This window comes from Martes martes, assembly GCF_963455335.1.
Source record: "Martes martes genome assembly, chromosome: 10".
Lineage (NCBI taxonomy): Eukaryota > Metazoa > Chordata > Mammalia > Carnivora > Mustelidae > Martes > Martes martes.
In genome coordinates this window covers 41,892,321-41,910,404 of record NC_137898.1, presented here as the reverse complement: position 1 = coordinate 41,910,404, position 18,084 = coordinate 41,892,321, and the positions used below count along the sequence as shown (strand labels likewise).

Here is an 18,084-nt window from a genome sequence, read left to right as displayed (position 1 = left end):
GATTCTGTGTGTGAGACTCTAAGTCCCTGGCCACCATTGCTACGACGGTAACACTAGCAGCCAGGTATTCTGGTGCCGCACCGCTCGTCTACTCGCCGTTTCAGCCATTCCTCTTCTGCACCATTATCCTTCCTCCTCCTCTTCTGACCCACATCCCTAACCACAGCCGTGCTGGGATGCATCCTGGTTCCAACCCAAGCCAGTCCCCTACCTCTTCTCCACAGTTCAGTCCAGAGCTTACCCTTTCACCCAACCTTCCAGGGCCCCCTCGGCACGTAGGCCCTCTCCCCTGTGCCTGTGCCGTTGGCTGTCTGTGACGGCACTCAACGTGTGGGGGGAGCGCTCCTTTGCTGTATCCGTCCATCAGGGGCTTCTGGGTGAGTGGCTCTCAGGTAGGTGCTGTGGGAGTACAGACATGTATAAGGCACCCGCCCTTGGGAACTTACTGGAAGGTCGGCATAATAAACAACATCAAGAAAAATGGCAACACTTGCAGAGAAGTGATAGGAGCAGGGAACACAACCGTGCCTGGGCACCCCACAGTGCCTCAACACAGGCTCACCACAGCCTCCTCAAGGACCTTTCCGCCTGTGTGGACCTGGGCAAAGTGAAGGCTTCGAGCACGTGCGTCTTTATTGGGGAGCATTCCCCCACTGAGCCTTCCCCCGGCCTCCCCAGGAATTGCGCCAGTACCTGTCCAACCTTGCCGACCAGTGCAGCAGCGAGAACAACGCTGTGGACATGCCCCTCGTCATCATCCTGGACAACCTGCACCACGTCAGCTCCCTGGGCGAGATCTTCAATGGGCTGCTCAACTGCAAGGACCAGAAATGGTAAAGGATAGCTCTGGCCCCCATGGCCCCAGAGGACGGTGGCCGCGGGATGTGTGCCGCACGGGCACAGTGCCCCTGCAGCCCGGGGTCCGAGGGCGGGGCAGGGGAGGCAAGCGGCCATCTGCCTGCTTGGGCAGGCGCCGTGGGCTTCCACTAGCGCCTTCCCTGGCTCGCCTTTGACTCACTGAGCCTTCTTTTCTGTCCCGTCCCCGCAGCCCTTACATAATCGGCACCATGAACCAGGCTACCTCTTCTACTCCCAATCTGCAGCTTCATCACAACTTCAGGTGAGGCACAGCTGTCGGGCGCCTGTCGTGCTGAGCATTTGCCCGGGTGTAACCCATCTCGTTCCCACGACAGCCTCAACGAGGTAGACTGATCTTGCAAATTGGGACAGGGAGGCTGAGAGAATTGCTTCACGTGGGGTCACCTGGCCGGTCAGTGGCAGAGCTGAGATGGGAGCCTGGGTCTCCCTGCGTCTCCGCCCTGGGGTAACCGTGTCAAGGACGTGGCTCTGGCCTTGCCCCCCTGCCCCCTGCCTGTCCCTGGTGATGCATCTCACTGCCCCAAGTGATCCTGAGAAGCGGAAGCTCTTGCTTTTGAGTGTCCTCTCAGAGCTGGGTCTGTGGGGCTTTGAACTCCAGCTGCTGGGAGGCCCTCTGCCCAGGCCCTCTGCCAAGGTGCTGTCAATTCTGGGATGTGAGAAGTGGGAAGGACTGTCCAGCTCGGTCATGCAACATTGCGATGTGGCTTGTCTTGCTTGGCTGGATGCCCTGTGCCCCGCGCCACCTCCCAGCTGACTGCCCCACTGCCCCTCTCCTGTCCGGGCCCTTCGAAGCCGCCGGGAAGCCCCTCTGGGCTAGGCCGTCGGTTCTTTTTCACTGGCCGCTCTGCAGGTATCTCTGAGGGAAAGCTATTGAAAGTGGACCTGAACTGTGATCATCAGAAATGTTGACTCCCCCAGGCCTGAGATCACGGTCACCTCTGCAGCCAGGCTGTCCTGGCTCATCAGTGTTTTCTCCTCTCTCCCCACCGCCACGGCTCCCCGCACACCTTCGCTGCAACCCCTGTGCTGACCCGCAGCTCGGCGCCCTGCAGGCCCTCGGCTGCCCCAGTTGCAGCTGAGAGAGCATTCCAGAATCCAAATCTGACTAGAAAACCATCATGCTTAAAGTCCTTCAGTGGCTCCCCATCACCTCCGACATGGAATCAGACCCTGTGGGTGGGCAGGTCAAGTCTGAATGCTGAATTACACTGGTCACACTGAATCTCTGGCTTTTCCCCCAAACACCCCACACACCTGTACAGAGGTGGCAGCCTGGTCTCCACCCCCCTCCCCAGCCCCTCCTGCTCTCAGACATCCGCTCCTCCAGGAGGATTCGCTGTTTCCCCAGGCTTTGTCATCTCTCGTTCCTCTGCTCTTCTACTTCCTGCACTAGACTGTGTGCTTCTGGGGAACAAGGACTGTGTCTTAGTCTTTGTCACAGCCCCAGAGGCCAGCCCACAGCCCGACTTCCAGCACGAGACATAGCAGGCTCAGTGGTTCGAGCTCAGACTCTGGAGCTGGACCGTGCTGGTTCTTATCTTAGCCCTTCTGTATGTTAAACAGCTGTTTGATCTTGGATAAGCTGTGCAACCTGTCTGTGCCTCAGCATTTCCATCTGTGAAATGGGGATGGCTGTCACAGCTCTGTCACAGGGCTGCCGTGAGGGAATTGGGATTTAATGTGTGTGCAGTGTTCAGAGCAGTGAGGCCTGTCCTTGTAACAGAGAAACCTTCCTCTCTTCCAGGTGGGTGCTTTGTGCCAACCACACGGAGCCAGTGAAGGGCTTCCTAGGCCGGTTCCTGAGGCGGAAGCTCATGGAAACAGAGATCAGTGGGCGAGTGCGGAATGTGGAGCTGGTAAAAATCATCGACTGGATTCCCAAGGTCTGGCATCACCTCAACCGCTTCCTGGAGGCTCACAGCTCCTCAGACGTCACCATAGGTAGGTGAGAGGCCTGCCAGGGGACAGACGCTGCTCCTGGGGCCCTGGCCGGGAAAGCACTTGGCAGGCACAAGTCAGCCAGATGCCGCACTATCCACACGGATGAGAAGGGGACAGAGGGATGGTCACAGCCCGGGCAGAGCCCATGCTGCCAGTCATTGGCATCCGGTTCTGTCTCTCTCCCCCTCTTTGCACAGCCACTAGGGCTGATCAGAGCTCGCAGCCAGCCTGGGCCGATGCCACCGCTGCTGGCTCCCCCAAGGGCAGGCCACCCGGCGACATGGGCTCCGCTTTAAAAATAAAACACAATCAACATTCCCGAAGCTTAGGGTTCAGAGAAAAAAAGACTGACCATCCCACCATCCTCACCTAACATTAATTTGAGCTTCGGTGTTCTGTCCTTATCCGGACATGTAGGCTTTGTGTGGGTGCAAACACAGCGTGCACACAGGATGCTCTTTTCTTTTTTATTTCCCGTTGTCCCCGGAGAGTCTGTGTTGAGGCTCCGTTTTCACAGTCCTTCCCAGAGGCTGCAGAGTAATCAGCTGTGGCCATACCATCGTTCGAGTAACCGATTCTCTTCTCTGACGCTGGGTGCACCTCTGGTTCCAACGGGCAGGGTTCAGGGTTCAGGGTTCGTCCCGTTGTGGTGAACATCTCTCCTCTTAAAGCCTCTCCTCTCTCTCGGATGATTTCCTTGTGGGGAGAGAGATCCCAGGGAAGCGGTACTTACACTGCCATTCAGAAAATCACGGGGTCCTTCCTATGGGCTCTGTTAAGACCGTGGCTTCTCTTCACCCCTCCCCCGCCCCCCCCATTTCAGCTCTGACTGATTTTTTCCCTGTGGTCCCCAGGCCCGCGGCTCTTCCTGTCGTGCCCCATCGATGTGGATGGCTCCAGGGTGTGGTTCACCGACTTGTGGAACTACTCGATTATCCCCTATCTCCTGGAAGCCGTCCGAGAAGGACTCCAGGTGAGGAGCACACTTGCCACGGGCCTCCTCAAAATTGGGGTGGGGGTGGGGACTATTCTGGTGACCAGAGGAGTTGTCTGTATCTCCTCCATTAGACGTCCGACTGACGTGGCGTGACCGCCCCTCACGGGGGAGGCCCTCCGTCTGTCCCGGAATAGGACATATCCTGGCTCTGCCACTGTTAATGTGGGACCCCAGGCAAGCTGGCAGCCTCTCTGTGCCCTAGGGCCCTCGCAGACAGAAGGGGAGAGTGATGGTCCTCCACCACGAGGAGTCACCACAAGGATTAAATGCAGTTGTGGCCAGAAAGCGCCCAGCGTGGCGAGCGCACAAGAAATGGAAGCGTACAGTTTGGGAAGTAGTCTCCCCTCTGCTCTTTGACTCAAGCCCTGCCTTAGTCCCGGGACTTGAGCAGAGATTTTTTTTTAGTTTTTGTCTCCATTTTTCAGGAGAGGAAAATTAAGGCTCAAAGAGAGTAAGTGACTTGCCCAAGGTCATAAAAGGGACACTTGAAGAATCTGGGATTTGAGTTCAGGCCTCTAGCTTGAAATCCAGGTTCTGAGGCCTCAGCCCCAAAGCACTCACTACCTGCCACTCACTACTGCCAAGGGGACACCTTGCCACCCCGCCCCCCCACCAGGGAGGACCCTGGGGCCCATGAAGTTGCAAATCCCTACAGAGCAGCAGCTGGAAGGCAGCACCGCTCGCTTCTCATGCAGCCCAGCCTTGAATGCTACAGGCTTAGCATCAAGTTGGAGCCTGCCCCAGGGTCACTGTTGAGCCTGGAGGCCCCTGGAGAAGGTCCTAGGCTTACAGCCCCCACGCTGAGTAATGAGCAGGCATCAGGCACAGCGGAAGAATCCAGGAACCCATCAGGTTCCTAAGAGCTCCTTGGTTTCCTCCATACTGGGCACCTGGAGACCCAAGAGGCTGCTGTATGCCTGTGGGGGGCATAGGAGGGGGCACCCCAACGTGCATGTGTGGGGTACAGCCCGTTCGTAGCTGTAGTCTGTGTGTGTCACTGCTGTACATGTGGCTGAGCCCGGTGAATATGGGACGGCTTTGTGCCATGCAGTGGTGCCCATGGTTTCCGGGGAGCACGTGGGATGGCAAGAACTGGGAAAGGAACGTGCTTCTTGTGACTCCTGTTCCATGGAACTGGAGGACAGGTCCTGCAAATGCAGGGACCCGTGGAAACAGAAATGCACTGTGAAGGCAGACCAGCAAGAAGTTAGGCAGTCCCTTGGTCAGCCCCAAATTATTCATTGGTCGTGTGTGAAGACCATTCCCTGATGGCAGCATTTCTCCTGTGTCTGGTGGGTTTCGTAAAGAAAGGTGTGAGGATTTCAGATCTTTGCAGTAAGAATCTCCCTGGGTAGATAAATTCACTGGCCTGGGTCACCAGACCCTAATTTAGTCTTTAATCAGATGATCTGTTAGTGCCATAAAGCCAAGTGGCCATGCAGTCATTCCAGCAGAATGCTTGTCCCACATGCTGGACTCCTGAAGTCTGTTGCATTTCAGAAGCCCCTCTCCTCTGTTCACCCTCCGTGGCTTCCCGGGGCTGTGCTATGCCCAGCCCCTCTGGGAGACCCCCATGCTGCTCAAAACAAGTAGAGGCATTAGAGGTGGAGGAAATGCACCATTTCCTCTTATTTCTGCCTCACCTTTCGCTTGTTCATTTGCTTCTTCTTTGCTCCAAATTTATCTTGTGATGACAGATAGGGAGTGACTTCAGAGCATTCTTGGAAGAACCCCTGGGCTCTGTTGGTTAAGGGCCGGCCTCCTTTGCGCAGTGAGCCCCAAACCGGGAGTGGAGAGACACAAGGATGCTCCAGCCTTGAACTACCCATCAAGTGGTTCCCCGTTGGTCCTCACCCAGGGTGGACGTGCCAGGACCCTGCTCCTTTAGACCTGAATTTCAAAGGCCTTCTGGGCACAGAGTGTAAACTGCCCTTCCTGGGGTTCATGGTGAAGGAGCATTGTGTCTCCTTCCCACTAGGAGTGAGGAGGCAACAGGTTGAAAGGATTTGGGGATGGCTATAGACCATTCCATCGGGAGCAGGGAACAGACACGCCACCATCTCATGGGACTTACCAGTTCAGTGTGAAGGAGGAAAAGTCATGGCTTCCCTATGCTGTGAGGTCATTTGAAAGACCATCTTTGAAGAGCGTGCCAGAGTTAGCATATGACCAAGCTGCTCAGAAGTGAGCCCCCTTGCCCCAGACCTTGACCTCATCATCCTGGGGAGCCCAGGAAAACCGCCAGAATCTACTGATTCAAGAGGAAACCTGGTCTGCTCTTCAGGCCTCTGGCTTTGAAGGAAAGTCCGCTGACGTTGACTGAGGGCTTGCTACTTGCTGGGTGCTGCTTGGGGCCTGATGTGCATGATCTCTTATAGTTCTAACAGCTCAAAGATTACCTCGTAAATGAGGAGACAGGCTCACAAGAGTTTTTGACTATTAGCCAAGTTCACTCAGTGGGATGAGTGTGATGAGCCAGCGTTGGAACCGTCTGGCTGACTCCTCCATTCCTTCTGGAATTTTCAGGCTGTCCTGAGGACCCCCTAACTCCCAGAAGCTTCCGGTGGCTCAGGGGCCAAAGTGCTATGTGTCATAGGGTGGTTTTCTACATAAGATTTCATGTAACCAAAGGATGCCTCTCTTTTTTAAAAAACATTTGTTTCCCCACCCCCCTGAGTTACCGGAATCCATGCGGACTGTGTGCTGGGCACCGTGTGGGGTCACTCCTCATGTGACCAGGTGAGAAGAGCATGTGGCCGTGGGGGTACTGTGGTTCAGAGCAGGCAAGCATGGCCTCCCGGTGTGGAGTCAGAGGCTCACAGAGGCTCAGGAATTCATTGCCATTGTCTCAGCCCACAGCTCCTGAGCCATCAGGCACGCCAGGCGCCTCCCTGCCTAGGGGTAGGTGACTGTCCCATCTGTCTGTCTCTCCATCCATCTGTCTCCGCCCCTTCCCGGAGCTGTCTCAGGGCCCTGCTGCCGTGGGGCCTAGGAGCTTTTATGATCATTCCTCTGCCTGCCACGGTCCCAGCCCAGTCATTCATCACCTGGTCTTGAACATGTCTAGTGGCAAGTGTGGAAGCTTGTAAAAATATTTTCTGTCCTTGCAGATGATGTTTACATGGGCCTAGTGTACATTTGTCTGATGACTCAGTTCCCAGTTCTGTTCCCCTTTGGAGCTGTCATTGTAAACATTTGCTGAAGTGTCTGAGGTCTATAGAGCAACTCAAAGGACCCGTGTTCCCCTGGGGGGTGGGGGAGAGCGTTGGGGTGTTTATCGGATGACCTAACCGGCGCGGAGACCCTGGGCGAGTCTCCTGTCTGTAGGCCTCAGGTTCTCTGTGATCTAAGAAGCTTAGACTAGAAGAGTATTTTTTCCGGCTGGCTTCTGTGAAGCCCAGAAGATTCTCCAGGCTACTCCTTGGTAGGGTCAGGGGAAGAGCAAATATTTGAAAACCACTGGGCCGTATTATGTCTAAGGGCTGGATGAGCTCCACATCCCAGCCTCTTGCTCTGCGGCCCTGAGCCTCTCCTCCTCCAGACTGACTCCAGACGTAGGGCCACGTAGTAGCTCACGCGTGAGGTCTGGCTTGGGAAAGGCGGCCCAAACCTCCCTCCGGCAGGAGAAGCTTCTAAAATTGCAGGCATGTTTCTGATCGGGAGCAGCCTTCTTCAGTTCTGACTATCCCCCAAACACGTGTGTGTTCCCTCCCTTCCTGGCATGCACGCACGTGCACCCTCCCACACCTTCCCATCACCCCTTCGTGCGCAGACTATGAACAGCCTCTAGAATGCCAGGCTGAATCCTGAGACTCACCACTGCCCTGGTGAGGGAAGATTTAGCGACAGACAGGGTCAGGGTGCTAGACAGGAGGGATGCAGGCGTCTGAGAAAGCAGTGAGGTTATAGGAGGGTGTGCGTGTCCTGAGCATGGGCGGAGCCAGTCACTAGTTGGGGGGATGGGTAAGCCCATGTGCCGTGTAGGCAGGGTGGGTGGCTTCCCTGACAAATCAGACATAAAGGTCAGAGGTGCTGTTCGCAGTCGTGAATGAGCCAAGTTGGCACATCCTTGTCTGGTGGACAGTGGTCTACCTCTCCCCAGCCTGGTTTTGGCTGAGTCATGTGGCCTTGCTGATACCAGGTGGACTCAGTCAGGAGGGGTGGAGAGGGGAAGAAAGGCCCAGACAAGGAAGCTGAGGCCCTGGGTTTGAATCTTTTTTTTTTTTTTTAAGATTTTATTTATTTATTTGACAGAGATCACAAGTAGGCAGAGAGAGAGAGAGGAAGGGAAGCAGGCTCCCCGCTGAGCAGAGAGCCCGACGCGGGGCTCGATCCCAGGACCCCGGGATCACGACCCGAGCCGAAGGCAGGGGCTTTAACCCACTGAGCCACCCAGGTGCCCCCCTGGGTTTGAATCTTAACTCCGCTCCATAACCTTTCACAGTTGGCGCTTCTGTTTAGGCCCTGACAACCCCATCTGGTAAATGAGGCCAGGGGACCCCAGTTCCTTCCAGCTGGGGCAGCCTAGGACCTGGATCGATGTGGTCTTCTGGGCAGTCAGAGCTCAGCTCTGTTCTGTGAGCAGGTCCTCTCACCTCCCCTCTCACCTGTAGAAGTCATGGGAGGGCAGAGGGAGCCACCGTGCAGACAAGGTGGTTCAGGAGTCTTTGATCTGTATACCCCGTGGCTTCCTGTCGAGGGGGAGCCTCCCAGAGCCACAGCCAGCACTGCGCTGGGCGAGCACACCTACCACGTCTCAGACTCGGTGGTGTGGGGAGGCTAGCAGACTTGGATTCCCATTCTGCTGCCTTTCCTCCCTGGGTCTGTCCCCTCATCTGGGAAACTCGGGCACTCGTACTTCCCCTTGGAGTCCCATGGCGGTTCAGTATTTGTAAAGCATCGCTGACACGCCATCAGCTGTGAGATGCGGCAGCCTGTGCTGACATGAGAGAGAAGTTGAAGATGAGGCCTAGGCAGCCCCGCTTAGGGAGGGGCCGCATCCTGGGTTTCTGTCCTTGAAAGAGTATAGAGTCAGGGCAGTAATTTTATCATTAAGTAGTTAAGGTTTAAGAAAAGGTCTTAAGTTAAGTGATAATGTCGTTTTCTGTCAGTTGTTACGATTTTGAAGGATAATAGTTGAGAGAGAGACTGAAAATTCTGATACCCGTGCCTAACCTCTGTTAACAGAGCACTGGTTTGAAAATGACCGGTGCTGCCGGGAGGGGCTCTGAGAGTCCGAGCTGCTTCAGGAAATGGGGTTTTATCCAACCGGGGCTATTGGTGACCACCACTGTGGTGTTGATGCCTGGCCCTCGATCTCTGTGGGAGGTCATCCTCGGGGAGTGGGGCGCCTCCAATGGGACACTAGAGCTGGCTTGTGTGAGCCAATGCTTAGCACCTCCTTCCAACTCCAAATTCCGTGATTCCATATTGGTAGTTTGAAATGGGCCATAGGAGGAGGATTTACCCCACAGAAATTAGCAAATGCTTCAAATCATGCAGTTGGGGCTGCTTTTCAGATTGAATCGCAAAGCATAGAGTTTAGGGTGACGTGGTGAGGCAGTGGCAGAGCTAAGATGTGGACCCAGGTCAGCCTGTCTCCAAAGCCAGCACCTTTGACCCCTACATCACGTTGCCTTCAGTCATAGCACATCAGGCTATGTGTACCTCAGGTGGCTTCCTTCCTTAGAATTCTGGAAGTGGAGTCACTCCATCGGGAAAGGCATCATGCTGGGCTTGAGGAGGTTTCCAAAGGCTGTAAAACCAGGGCTGCAGAAGAGGTCTTGGGCCACTCCCAGACAATTCCTTCTTTGCCTGTTTCCAGCTCTATGGAAGACGGGCCCCCTGGGAGGACCCCGCCAAGTGGGTGATGGACACCTATCCCTGGGCAGCCAGCCCACAGCAGCACGAGTGGCCTCCCCTGCTGCAGCTCCGGCCTGAGGATGTCGGCTTTGACGGCTACTCCATGCCTCGGGAAGGGTCTGCGAGCAAGCAGTTGCCCCCCAGCGACGCTGAAGGAGACCCACTGGTGAGTCTTAGCTCCCGGAGCAGCTCAGCTTTTACTGAGCACTTACTGTGTATTGGTCGTGACGCAAGGCATGCTGGGAACAGAGATGGGACCAAGCCAGAGTCTCACTTTGGAAGGCTGGACCCACCCCAAGGTTAGTCACACTTTTGCCAACATGATCTCTCATGATGTCAGTTTCTCACTAAAGCCTTGAACCCTCTGAAATTTGTTCCAGTGTAACGTAAAAGGTTATGAATGTGATTTTTTTCCAGCCTCAATGCCCCTGTCCCGCTCTTTGCCCTCTGACTAGAGTGCCACCTTTATCACGTGCTGTCCTGCCCCATTCATCTCTCCCACCAGTGACCGAGCAGAGGCAGCTCTCTGTTTCTAAGGAGCAGAAGGTCGAGCCATCTGATCGGGAGCACAGGCAGGGAGAAGTCTGAGGGCACGAGGGGCTCCCAGAGGACAGGGCAGCCTGCATACGGTCCCAGGGCCAGCGACCTGAGCTAAGTCTGGGTAACATTGCCTGAGCTTCTTACTTACCCCCATCATTACGAGAACAAATAAAGGCCCTTTGAGAAGAGCCTGGACAGGGACGCTAACACTGTAATTATAGTGTTCTTTGCCTACGTGAGACTGTGAAATTAGACCTAATAAATCGAAAACTCTATTAAAGAAGGTGGAAGCACATATCCCAGAGCCTCCCACACTTAGGTGACCATTATCATGCCTTCAGTTTACCCTTGAGCTCCCTTGGCAGCTAAGGCAAGAGGAACAACACAGCAGAAAATAGGACTTGCGTTGCTTTTTTTTTTAAAGCTACTTTTTTTTTTAAAGATTTTATTTATTTTATTTGACAGACAGAGATCACAAGTAGGCAGAGAGGCAGGCAGAGCGAGAGAGGGGGACGCAGGCTCCCTGCTGAGCAGAGAGCCCAATTCGGGGCTTGATCCCAGGACCCTGAGATCATGACCTGAGCCGCAGGCAGAGGCTTAACCCACTGAGCCACCCAGGCCCCCCTTGCATTACTTAATGAAAGAACATATTCATAAGGGATGCAGCAGGATTAAAAGACAGCTGACTTGTTGTTCTTTCCCTGATGACTAATTGATTTGCTTGATAAATATCATCATCGTCGTCATCATCACTGCTGCTGTGACTTGTCTGCCATCCTTCTGACTGGCAGGAAGGAGCTGTGGTCCTGGGAGCTTTTCCTCAGCAGGAACTATATTTTAAGTGGGAGTTACTATGTTACTATACACAACCTATGTACAGTGTTTACAACAATGGTTTTGCAGAAGAAAGGACCAGCCACATCCAACATGAATTATGGCTAAAGCCAGTGTCATGGAGATGTTTTTGTAGCTGCAAGCTCATGAGCTCTTTCCTTACATAAAAATAGAATTTAGGAGCTCTCTAGAGGAAAACATGGCTCCCTCATCCCCAGAACCTCTTCTCTTACGCAGGAGTACTTGTGTCCCTGACTAAACATAAGGGCATTTAGGTAAAGCTTGGAGCTCTTGGAATTGTTACATAGAACTCTCCCTCTGACCCCAGGTCCCCGGAAGTGAGCTATGCTGGGCAGTCACCCCCACTTAACAAATAGATACCTGGTGTTTCTCCCTGCCCAGGGCCCTTGCGGTCTCTTGTTGACTGGTCGGTCTCTCTCTCCCTCATGAGACTGAGACCTCTGGGAGAAGAGGACTGACTCGTTTTTTGTTTGAGAATACAAACTGTAAACACACTGGGGCTGTTTGATGAGTGAATAATCGTGGCTGCCAAGGATTGCCTGTTGCGCTTCGGCTCCGTCTCTCACCCGGTCGTGGCTACACCGGTAGGCCCCGCTGATGGCGGTTCTGCGCCCTGGCTCACCCAAGGAGACCATGAGGCATCCTGAGGGGCAGCTGGCTGGGAAGCAGCTGGATTTCATGCCCAGCGGCTTCGCATCTTGGCCCTAGCTCAGAGAGACCCTTCTTTCTAACTTACTTGCTACATAGAATCAAAAAGACACAATTTACAGTTGCAAATAAAATTCATTCCTACTTCCCCCTTTCACTGGCAGACAAAGAACCAACAGACTGTAGGCAGGGAAGGTCTCAGAACATTCTTCTAACTTTTTAAACAAATGATGGTGATGATGGCAGATCTCCTTTACTGAGACCTTCCTATGCACCAGCCCCTGTTCTGCGGGTCTGAGGCTCCTTCTGTCCTTCGACCTTGTGAGACACAGGTGCTCTTATTCTCTCCGCTCTGCAGAGGAGGACCTGGGGGCTCAGATATGGTAGGTAACTTGCCTTGGTATCCAGGCCCCTCTGTGCTTTGTGGCTCTGCTTGTGGCTGGTGCTGTCCTTTACCACCCCGTGGTGGCCTCAGCAGGAGCGGGAGCGTTGCCAGCTTCAGGCTGCCCTCTGGCCAGAGCCAGACATCCGCATGGGCTTGTTGCTCTCCAAAGGGGGAGCCGTGTGCCTCACTTGTCGGCGGTGCCGAGGCGGTTGGACGGGCATCTCCACGCCGCCTGAGGGCTGTGCTTGGGTAAGGTGTGTCACTTAGAAATACAAAATAAATACTGGATTCCTAGAAGACTTCCTCTTTTGTTGTCTGTGCTCTGCCTGTATTCACTCAGTCCACACCCATAACATCGTAGGACAGGTACAATTGTTCTCATGGGGCCAATGAAGAAGCCGAGACACAAAAAGGTGAAGTAACTTACCCGAGGTTATGTGGCTCCTAAGTGCTAGAGGCAGGATTGGAAACCTGGAAGCCTGGCCCGGAGTCCACAGTTTTGTTTTGTTTTTTCATCCATGGCCTCCACTGTGGGCTGCAGCCCATGGTGAGTCTGGAGGACAGAGCAGGAGCCTGGAAAAGTCCGGAGGCGGATGGCTGCCAGGCCGAAAGCCGCTCACGTTCTCGCTCTCTCCCCAGATGAACATGCTGATGAGGCTGCAGGAGGCAGCCAACTACTCCAGCCCCCAGAGCTACGACAGCGACTCCAATAGCAACAGCCATCAGGATGACATCCTGGACTCCTCCCTAGAGTCTACTCTGTGACAGGGGCCAGCCGTGGAGCCTGCCTGCCTCTCCCCTCCGTGCCCTGCTCCATGCGCGTCCCCTGCACCCCCAGAAGATGCCCTCCTGAGCCAGCCCCCCGGCCGCAGCGTGAGAGCCGCAGGAATACCCAGACCCCTCGTCCTCCAGCCTCGACTTGGGTGCGGGCCTCCCGGGCCAGCCGCCTTGGCACCGCTCCCTTCCACAGTGAGACCTGCACTATCTCATCGTTTATTTTCGTTATCGTTTGCCTTGTTGCCGTGACCTCCCTAGGACACTGAAGTTACTTCTCGGGAAAGGATCATCACTGTTGAAATGGAAAGGTTTATAAAAAGAACACACAAACACACACACACACACACAAACCAAGAACCAACTTGGAAGCTCTAAAACCCAACAGCATCGTGCTGCGAGCTGCCCAGAGCAGAGAGACTGGAGCCAAGCTGGAAATGCGGGCAACACAGCTGTCCCTCCACACCGACCCCCTGGCTGGGTCTTGCCGTGGGCGCCCGCCTCTGCCTCCCCGCCTTCCCCCGCGGCCGGCCACGGAGAGAGCTGGTGCTAAGAGCGCGGGCGCAGCCCGGTCCCACTCAGCCAAGCGCAGAGCGCGGCGCGGGGACACCTTAGGCAAAAGCAAAGCGCAAGGCGAAGCCCGCTTGCTGTTCTGTTTGGCTTTTTAAAAATGGTGCTCTCCTTCCCCGAGGGGTATTTTTGCCTGTTCCCGTTCAGCCACACCTCCCAGACCCGTCAGCCTCCGGTCGGTCCGAGCGTGAGTGGAACGTGCACGAGCGGATGGGGCCACGGCGCGGACAGCGCGTGTCTGCGTCCTCCTCCTCCCGTCTCCGTGAATCAGGTTTTTCTTTCTGCAAACACTGTGGCCAGTGAGAATGGGTCTGTTTTGAACTGGTTACCCCCTTGCAAATGAGGTTGAGTTTCCCTGCCCTCTTCTGACTCTTTGATTTTGAAGATTTTCCTCCCCTTCCCCCACCCCCCCAACCTTTGGTCAGAATCAGTCCTTTGGTGAAAGAAAGAACCGCAGGAGTTGAGTTTTGGTTTGGTCCTGCTGAGTTCTGGTTGTTCGGTTGTCCATCCCCACGGTTTTACACCGCGCGGGGCCCTGCTGGGGCGGCGGGGGGTGGGGGTGGGCGTGTCCTTTCTAGGAGGACCAGGACCCCATCCTCCACGCGCGGGTGAGCCGGGACCTTGCCTTTTCTTCTCGTCCTTGAGGCTTCAGAACGCACATCGACACCTCAGGCGTGCCAACCCCAACCTCAGGTGGGGTGCTGAGGTCACCTCGCACAAGACTTGCACTTTCCTCAGAACCAACGTGATGCAACTCCACAAGGGGCCGGGGCCGCTCCCTTCCAGAAGCCCCGGCCTCCGTCCAGACGAGTCTTGCCTGACCTCTTCGGTGCTGACCTTCCCAAAGCGATGCCTTACTGGTTTTGTACTAACCGTGTTCATTTACGAGTGTTGTGCCTGCCTGGGGTCCATCATTCTTTTTCTTGTTTTCCCCATCAGAGCAAACAGGGCTAAAAAGTCATCTACTCATTAGGAGGACTCAAGTTGCTGTGACTTTTCTCATCCAAAAGACTCATCTGTGTGGATGCGTGACCATGGGTAAAAGAAAAAAGAAAAAAAAAAAAAAAAGATGCTTTTTTTTTTTTTTTTTTTTTTAAGATTCTTATCAGTCTCCGGCTAACACTCTGCCTGGACAGTGATCTGTCTGATGCAGGAAAAGGCAAAAGTTCCAAGTCCACATGACATTGCTGATACACACCCTACTAGGATATGTCTTCAACATACTGGTATTTTCTTTACAGAGAGTGGTAAATCTGTAAGTTGTTTGTTTATGCTTTATAAAGAGAATCTTTATCGGGCCCCAGTGGGGGTGTCTCTGTTAACGATCAGGGTTTTTATTCCACCTTTCACACTTTCTTTTTCTGAAGGTCTGTCTCTGTACATTTTTTTCTCATTTTCTTACCGCAAGAACTTGACTTGAAACTGCTCGCATGACATTGGATGACACCACTTTCTTCTTCCTTAGAGGGAAAGGAGAATGTGTCCCCCTAGCTAGTGAATGGAAAAGCTCTCCGTGCTGTCCTTGCTCTCATCTCCGTAAACTCAGACTCTCTTGTGTGAAACCTTCATTAGCCATCTGGGTGTGTGAGTGTGTCTTGTTCTGTCTGGTTTTTTTTTTTTTTCCCCCATAAAAACTTCAAACCATGAATTTAGCCTGTGACCATGGGCCACACCCTGAGCCTTCTGGTAAACCTGAAGAGTGGTCCTTCTCAATCTGTTTCCCAACGATGACCTTACACGCTCATACTGTGAATTTGGGAGGAGATAAAATGGACTTCTCCTTGGGGGCAGTTTTCCCAGTCACCTTGTGAGTAGACACCTGCTAATATTGTTTGAAACCCTCCTCCTTTTTTTTCACCTTCTCTGTCTTCTCCCCTCTACTACAGACTTCCCTCCCGCTGGGTCCAGGCTCAGAACCGAGACCTCTGTCCCTGGTAATACCTGGCTAGTGACCGGTGATTTTAAGTAGTGTAGTCCTTGTGTGATTCACAACTCCGTGTCCTTCCTAAAGTTTCGGGAAGCAGGGTTGTCTGATATGCACATTTCTAATTTCGGTCATATTTTACTTTAGTGTCACTCACCTTTGACAAAGTGACTTTGTACTCATTTAGGGCTCTGTCCGAAATGCTTCCAGTTTGCCTTTGTCTACAGTTAGGCTAATTTTGAAATGTATGAAATTCTATGCAACATTTATGTTGAGTTACCAATGGAAGCCAAAAGTCTTCTTCCCAAACTGCCAAGAGTTATACAGGCCATAAATGAGATGGGAATATCTTTTAATTTAAGTTTGGGGGTGGGGGAGGGGTGGGACAAGGAATGAGACTTGCCTAGACCTTTGTTGTGTCTTGGGGACATTTTTTATTTCACTGTCGATGCTTCAACTTCGAAATTCTGTGTACTCAAATTTGATCATGGCGAATCTACTTCAAAAGGAAAATAATCCAACTTTGTGGATATTAAATGGAAGGTTTGCTGTTTTAATCTAGTTGTTTCCAGTGGAGCAGTTGATGAAATATGTCCTATAAGATGTACATTTTTTCATTGTAACATAGAAATTGTAAATAATCGATTAAAGTGCTGCATTTTGATGAATTTTTTCTAGCCATTTTTAAAGAGAAAACTAGGAATTGAGTATTTTGTGTACGGTATGTTTCCTTCCTCCTTCCCTCCCGCCCTCCCTATTTAATTTTCATTTGTCATGAGGTTTTTGGATTTGCCAATGATCTACTGGAGATCACGCCCCACGTCATAGAGAATAAAGCCGATGATTGTACCAGTCTTAAATTATTCATGATTCAATAAAATTGATGCTTATTTATTCAGATTAGTGGTTTGGCTTTTCTGTGCTCGAGCAAGTCCTCGTCGGAGTTCGATTGCGTGGCAACAGCAACTGTTCTTCCTTGGATACAGCAACAGGGAGAGCCCCTCCCTCTAGCAGACCTACCTTCGTCACAAAGTCGTCTACATCCCGCCGCCGCCTCCTCAGTTTCTCCTCTAACTTTTTGCTCCTTCTGTGGGGCTTATTGGAAACGCAAACCTTGGGACTCCCCTGAACCTTGATGAGTCCTTGGCGATCCTGTGGGAATGCAGATTCTGATGGAAAGGTCCAGGGTGTGGCCCAAGTGTCTTGATTTCTAACCTCCTCCCGGGTGATGCTGGTGATCTGTGTCCTCCACCGCGCTGGCAGCAGCAAGCCCCATCGGTCTCCGGGCAGACCGCCAACGGACTCCTTGGCACAGGCAAAGTTTTTGTTTTGTTTTTTTAATGTATTGAATGCCTATTAATAGCCAAATTGCTTTCCCAAACGCTCCAGTATAATCCACAAAAGGACCCTGAGGAGGTAAATATTCCTACTTCCATTTTACAAGTGAAGGAAACAGGATCAGAGAAAACCACTTGCCAAGGATCCTGTCAGCTAAGAAGGCTGGGAGTTGGGAGTTCCAGCCCCGTCTTCCAAATCCAAAGCCTGCCTCGCTGGGCTGCCTCTGATCTCAGGGGCCCCGTTCCACCGAGCAGCTGGCAGCCCTCGCAGGGCATAGACCGTGGCAGATGAGATCACCTCTCAGCCTTCACTTTGAACAGCAACAACAAAAACTTTAAAGGCTTGAAGGGAGGCCTGCGGGTTCTCTGTGAAATAGACCCTCCACGGCTGACTCCGTGGCCTGTGATGTGAGCGGCCCAGCGCCTATCAGGCACCACAGTGTCCCAGCCCGAGGGAGAGAGAATCCAGATGTTCTATGGAGGCGGTTTTTCCTGCCGGTCAGAAAGAACGAAGGGGAGCTGGTACAATGGTTCGGCAACTAGATACCCCGAATCCCTAAGATTTCCGATGTCGGGTATCTGTTCTACCCATTGCTACACAGTCTTGTCTGTGCCTATGCTGATATAGGATCAGCACAGGCAAAGGGCATGATGACTTCAAAACCACCATATCCGCTTCTAAAACCCACGCCCTTTCTGCTACAGTCTCCTTAGGCTGGACTTTGAGGGGAGGCTGATGCTTCCCTTCGACACCTGTTATGTATCGCTGTGTAACAAATGGCCCTCAAAATTTAGCCGCTTTAATCAATAAACCTTTTCTCTCTCTGTGAAGCCGTAGTCGATGTGGCTTGTCTGGGTCTTGTGAGTGGGACTTTCTCCCAAGGCTGCAGTCAGCAGGTCTTAAATATTTAAATATTAGAAGTAGGAACTACAGAGAGCATCATTTATTTTAATTTTTTCAGTAATCTCGACACCTGGTGTAGGGATTGAACTCACAGGTCCAGGATCAAGAGTTGCATGCTCCACTCACTGAACCAGCCAGGCGTTCCAGCAAGCATCATATTTAATGATAAATCATCAGATGTTTTCCTGTTTAGACCAGACAGATAAAGATGACTCCTGTCACCACTTAACATCACAGTAGAAACTCTAACCAGTGGAGTGAAGCAAGAGGGTTGGAAAGAAAAGAAATTACCCTTTTTATTCACAGATAACATTATGTACTTAAAATAATCCCAAAGAATTCGCAGACATTATTATAAATAGTGAGTTGAATACATCAGCTGGATACAAAATCAATACATGAGAATCAACTGAACAGGGGCGCCTGGCTGGCTCAGTCAGTAGAGCATGCAACTCTTGATCTCCAAAT

General features: G+C 52.8%; 1 protein-coding gene across 2 annotated transcripts in view; it reads left to right on the top strand.

Moving 5' to 3' along the window:
- NAV2 (neuron navigator 2) overlaps window positions 1-16,275 on the top strand; it is a 394,477-nt gene extending 378,202 nt beyond the window's left edge. For both annotated transcript variants that reach the window (XM_080816815.1, XM_080816814.1), the window contains 6 exons: window positions 679-833; window positions 1,049-1,120; window positions 2,624-2,820; window positions 3,675-3,793; window positions 9,642-9,845; window positions 12,747-16,275. In XM_080816815.1, the coding sequence (XP_080672941.1) occupies window positions 679-833; window positions 1,049-1,120; window positions 2,624-2,820; window positions 3,675-3,793; window positions 9,642-9,845; window positions 12,747-12,872 (873 nt within the window). In that variant the 3' untranslated portion in view covers window positions 12,873-16,275. The remainder of the gene's footprint in view (window positions 1-678; window positions 834-1,048; window positions 1,121-2,623; window positions 2,821-3,674; window positions 3,794-9,641; window positions 9,846-12,746) is intronic.
- Window positions 16,276-18,084: the final 1,809 nt, after the last annotated feature.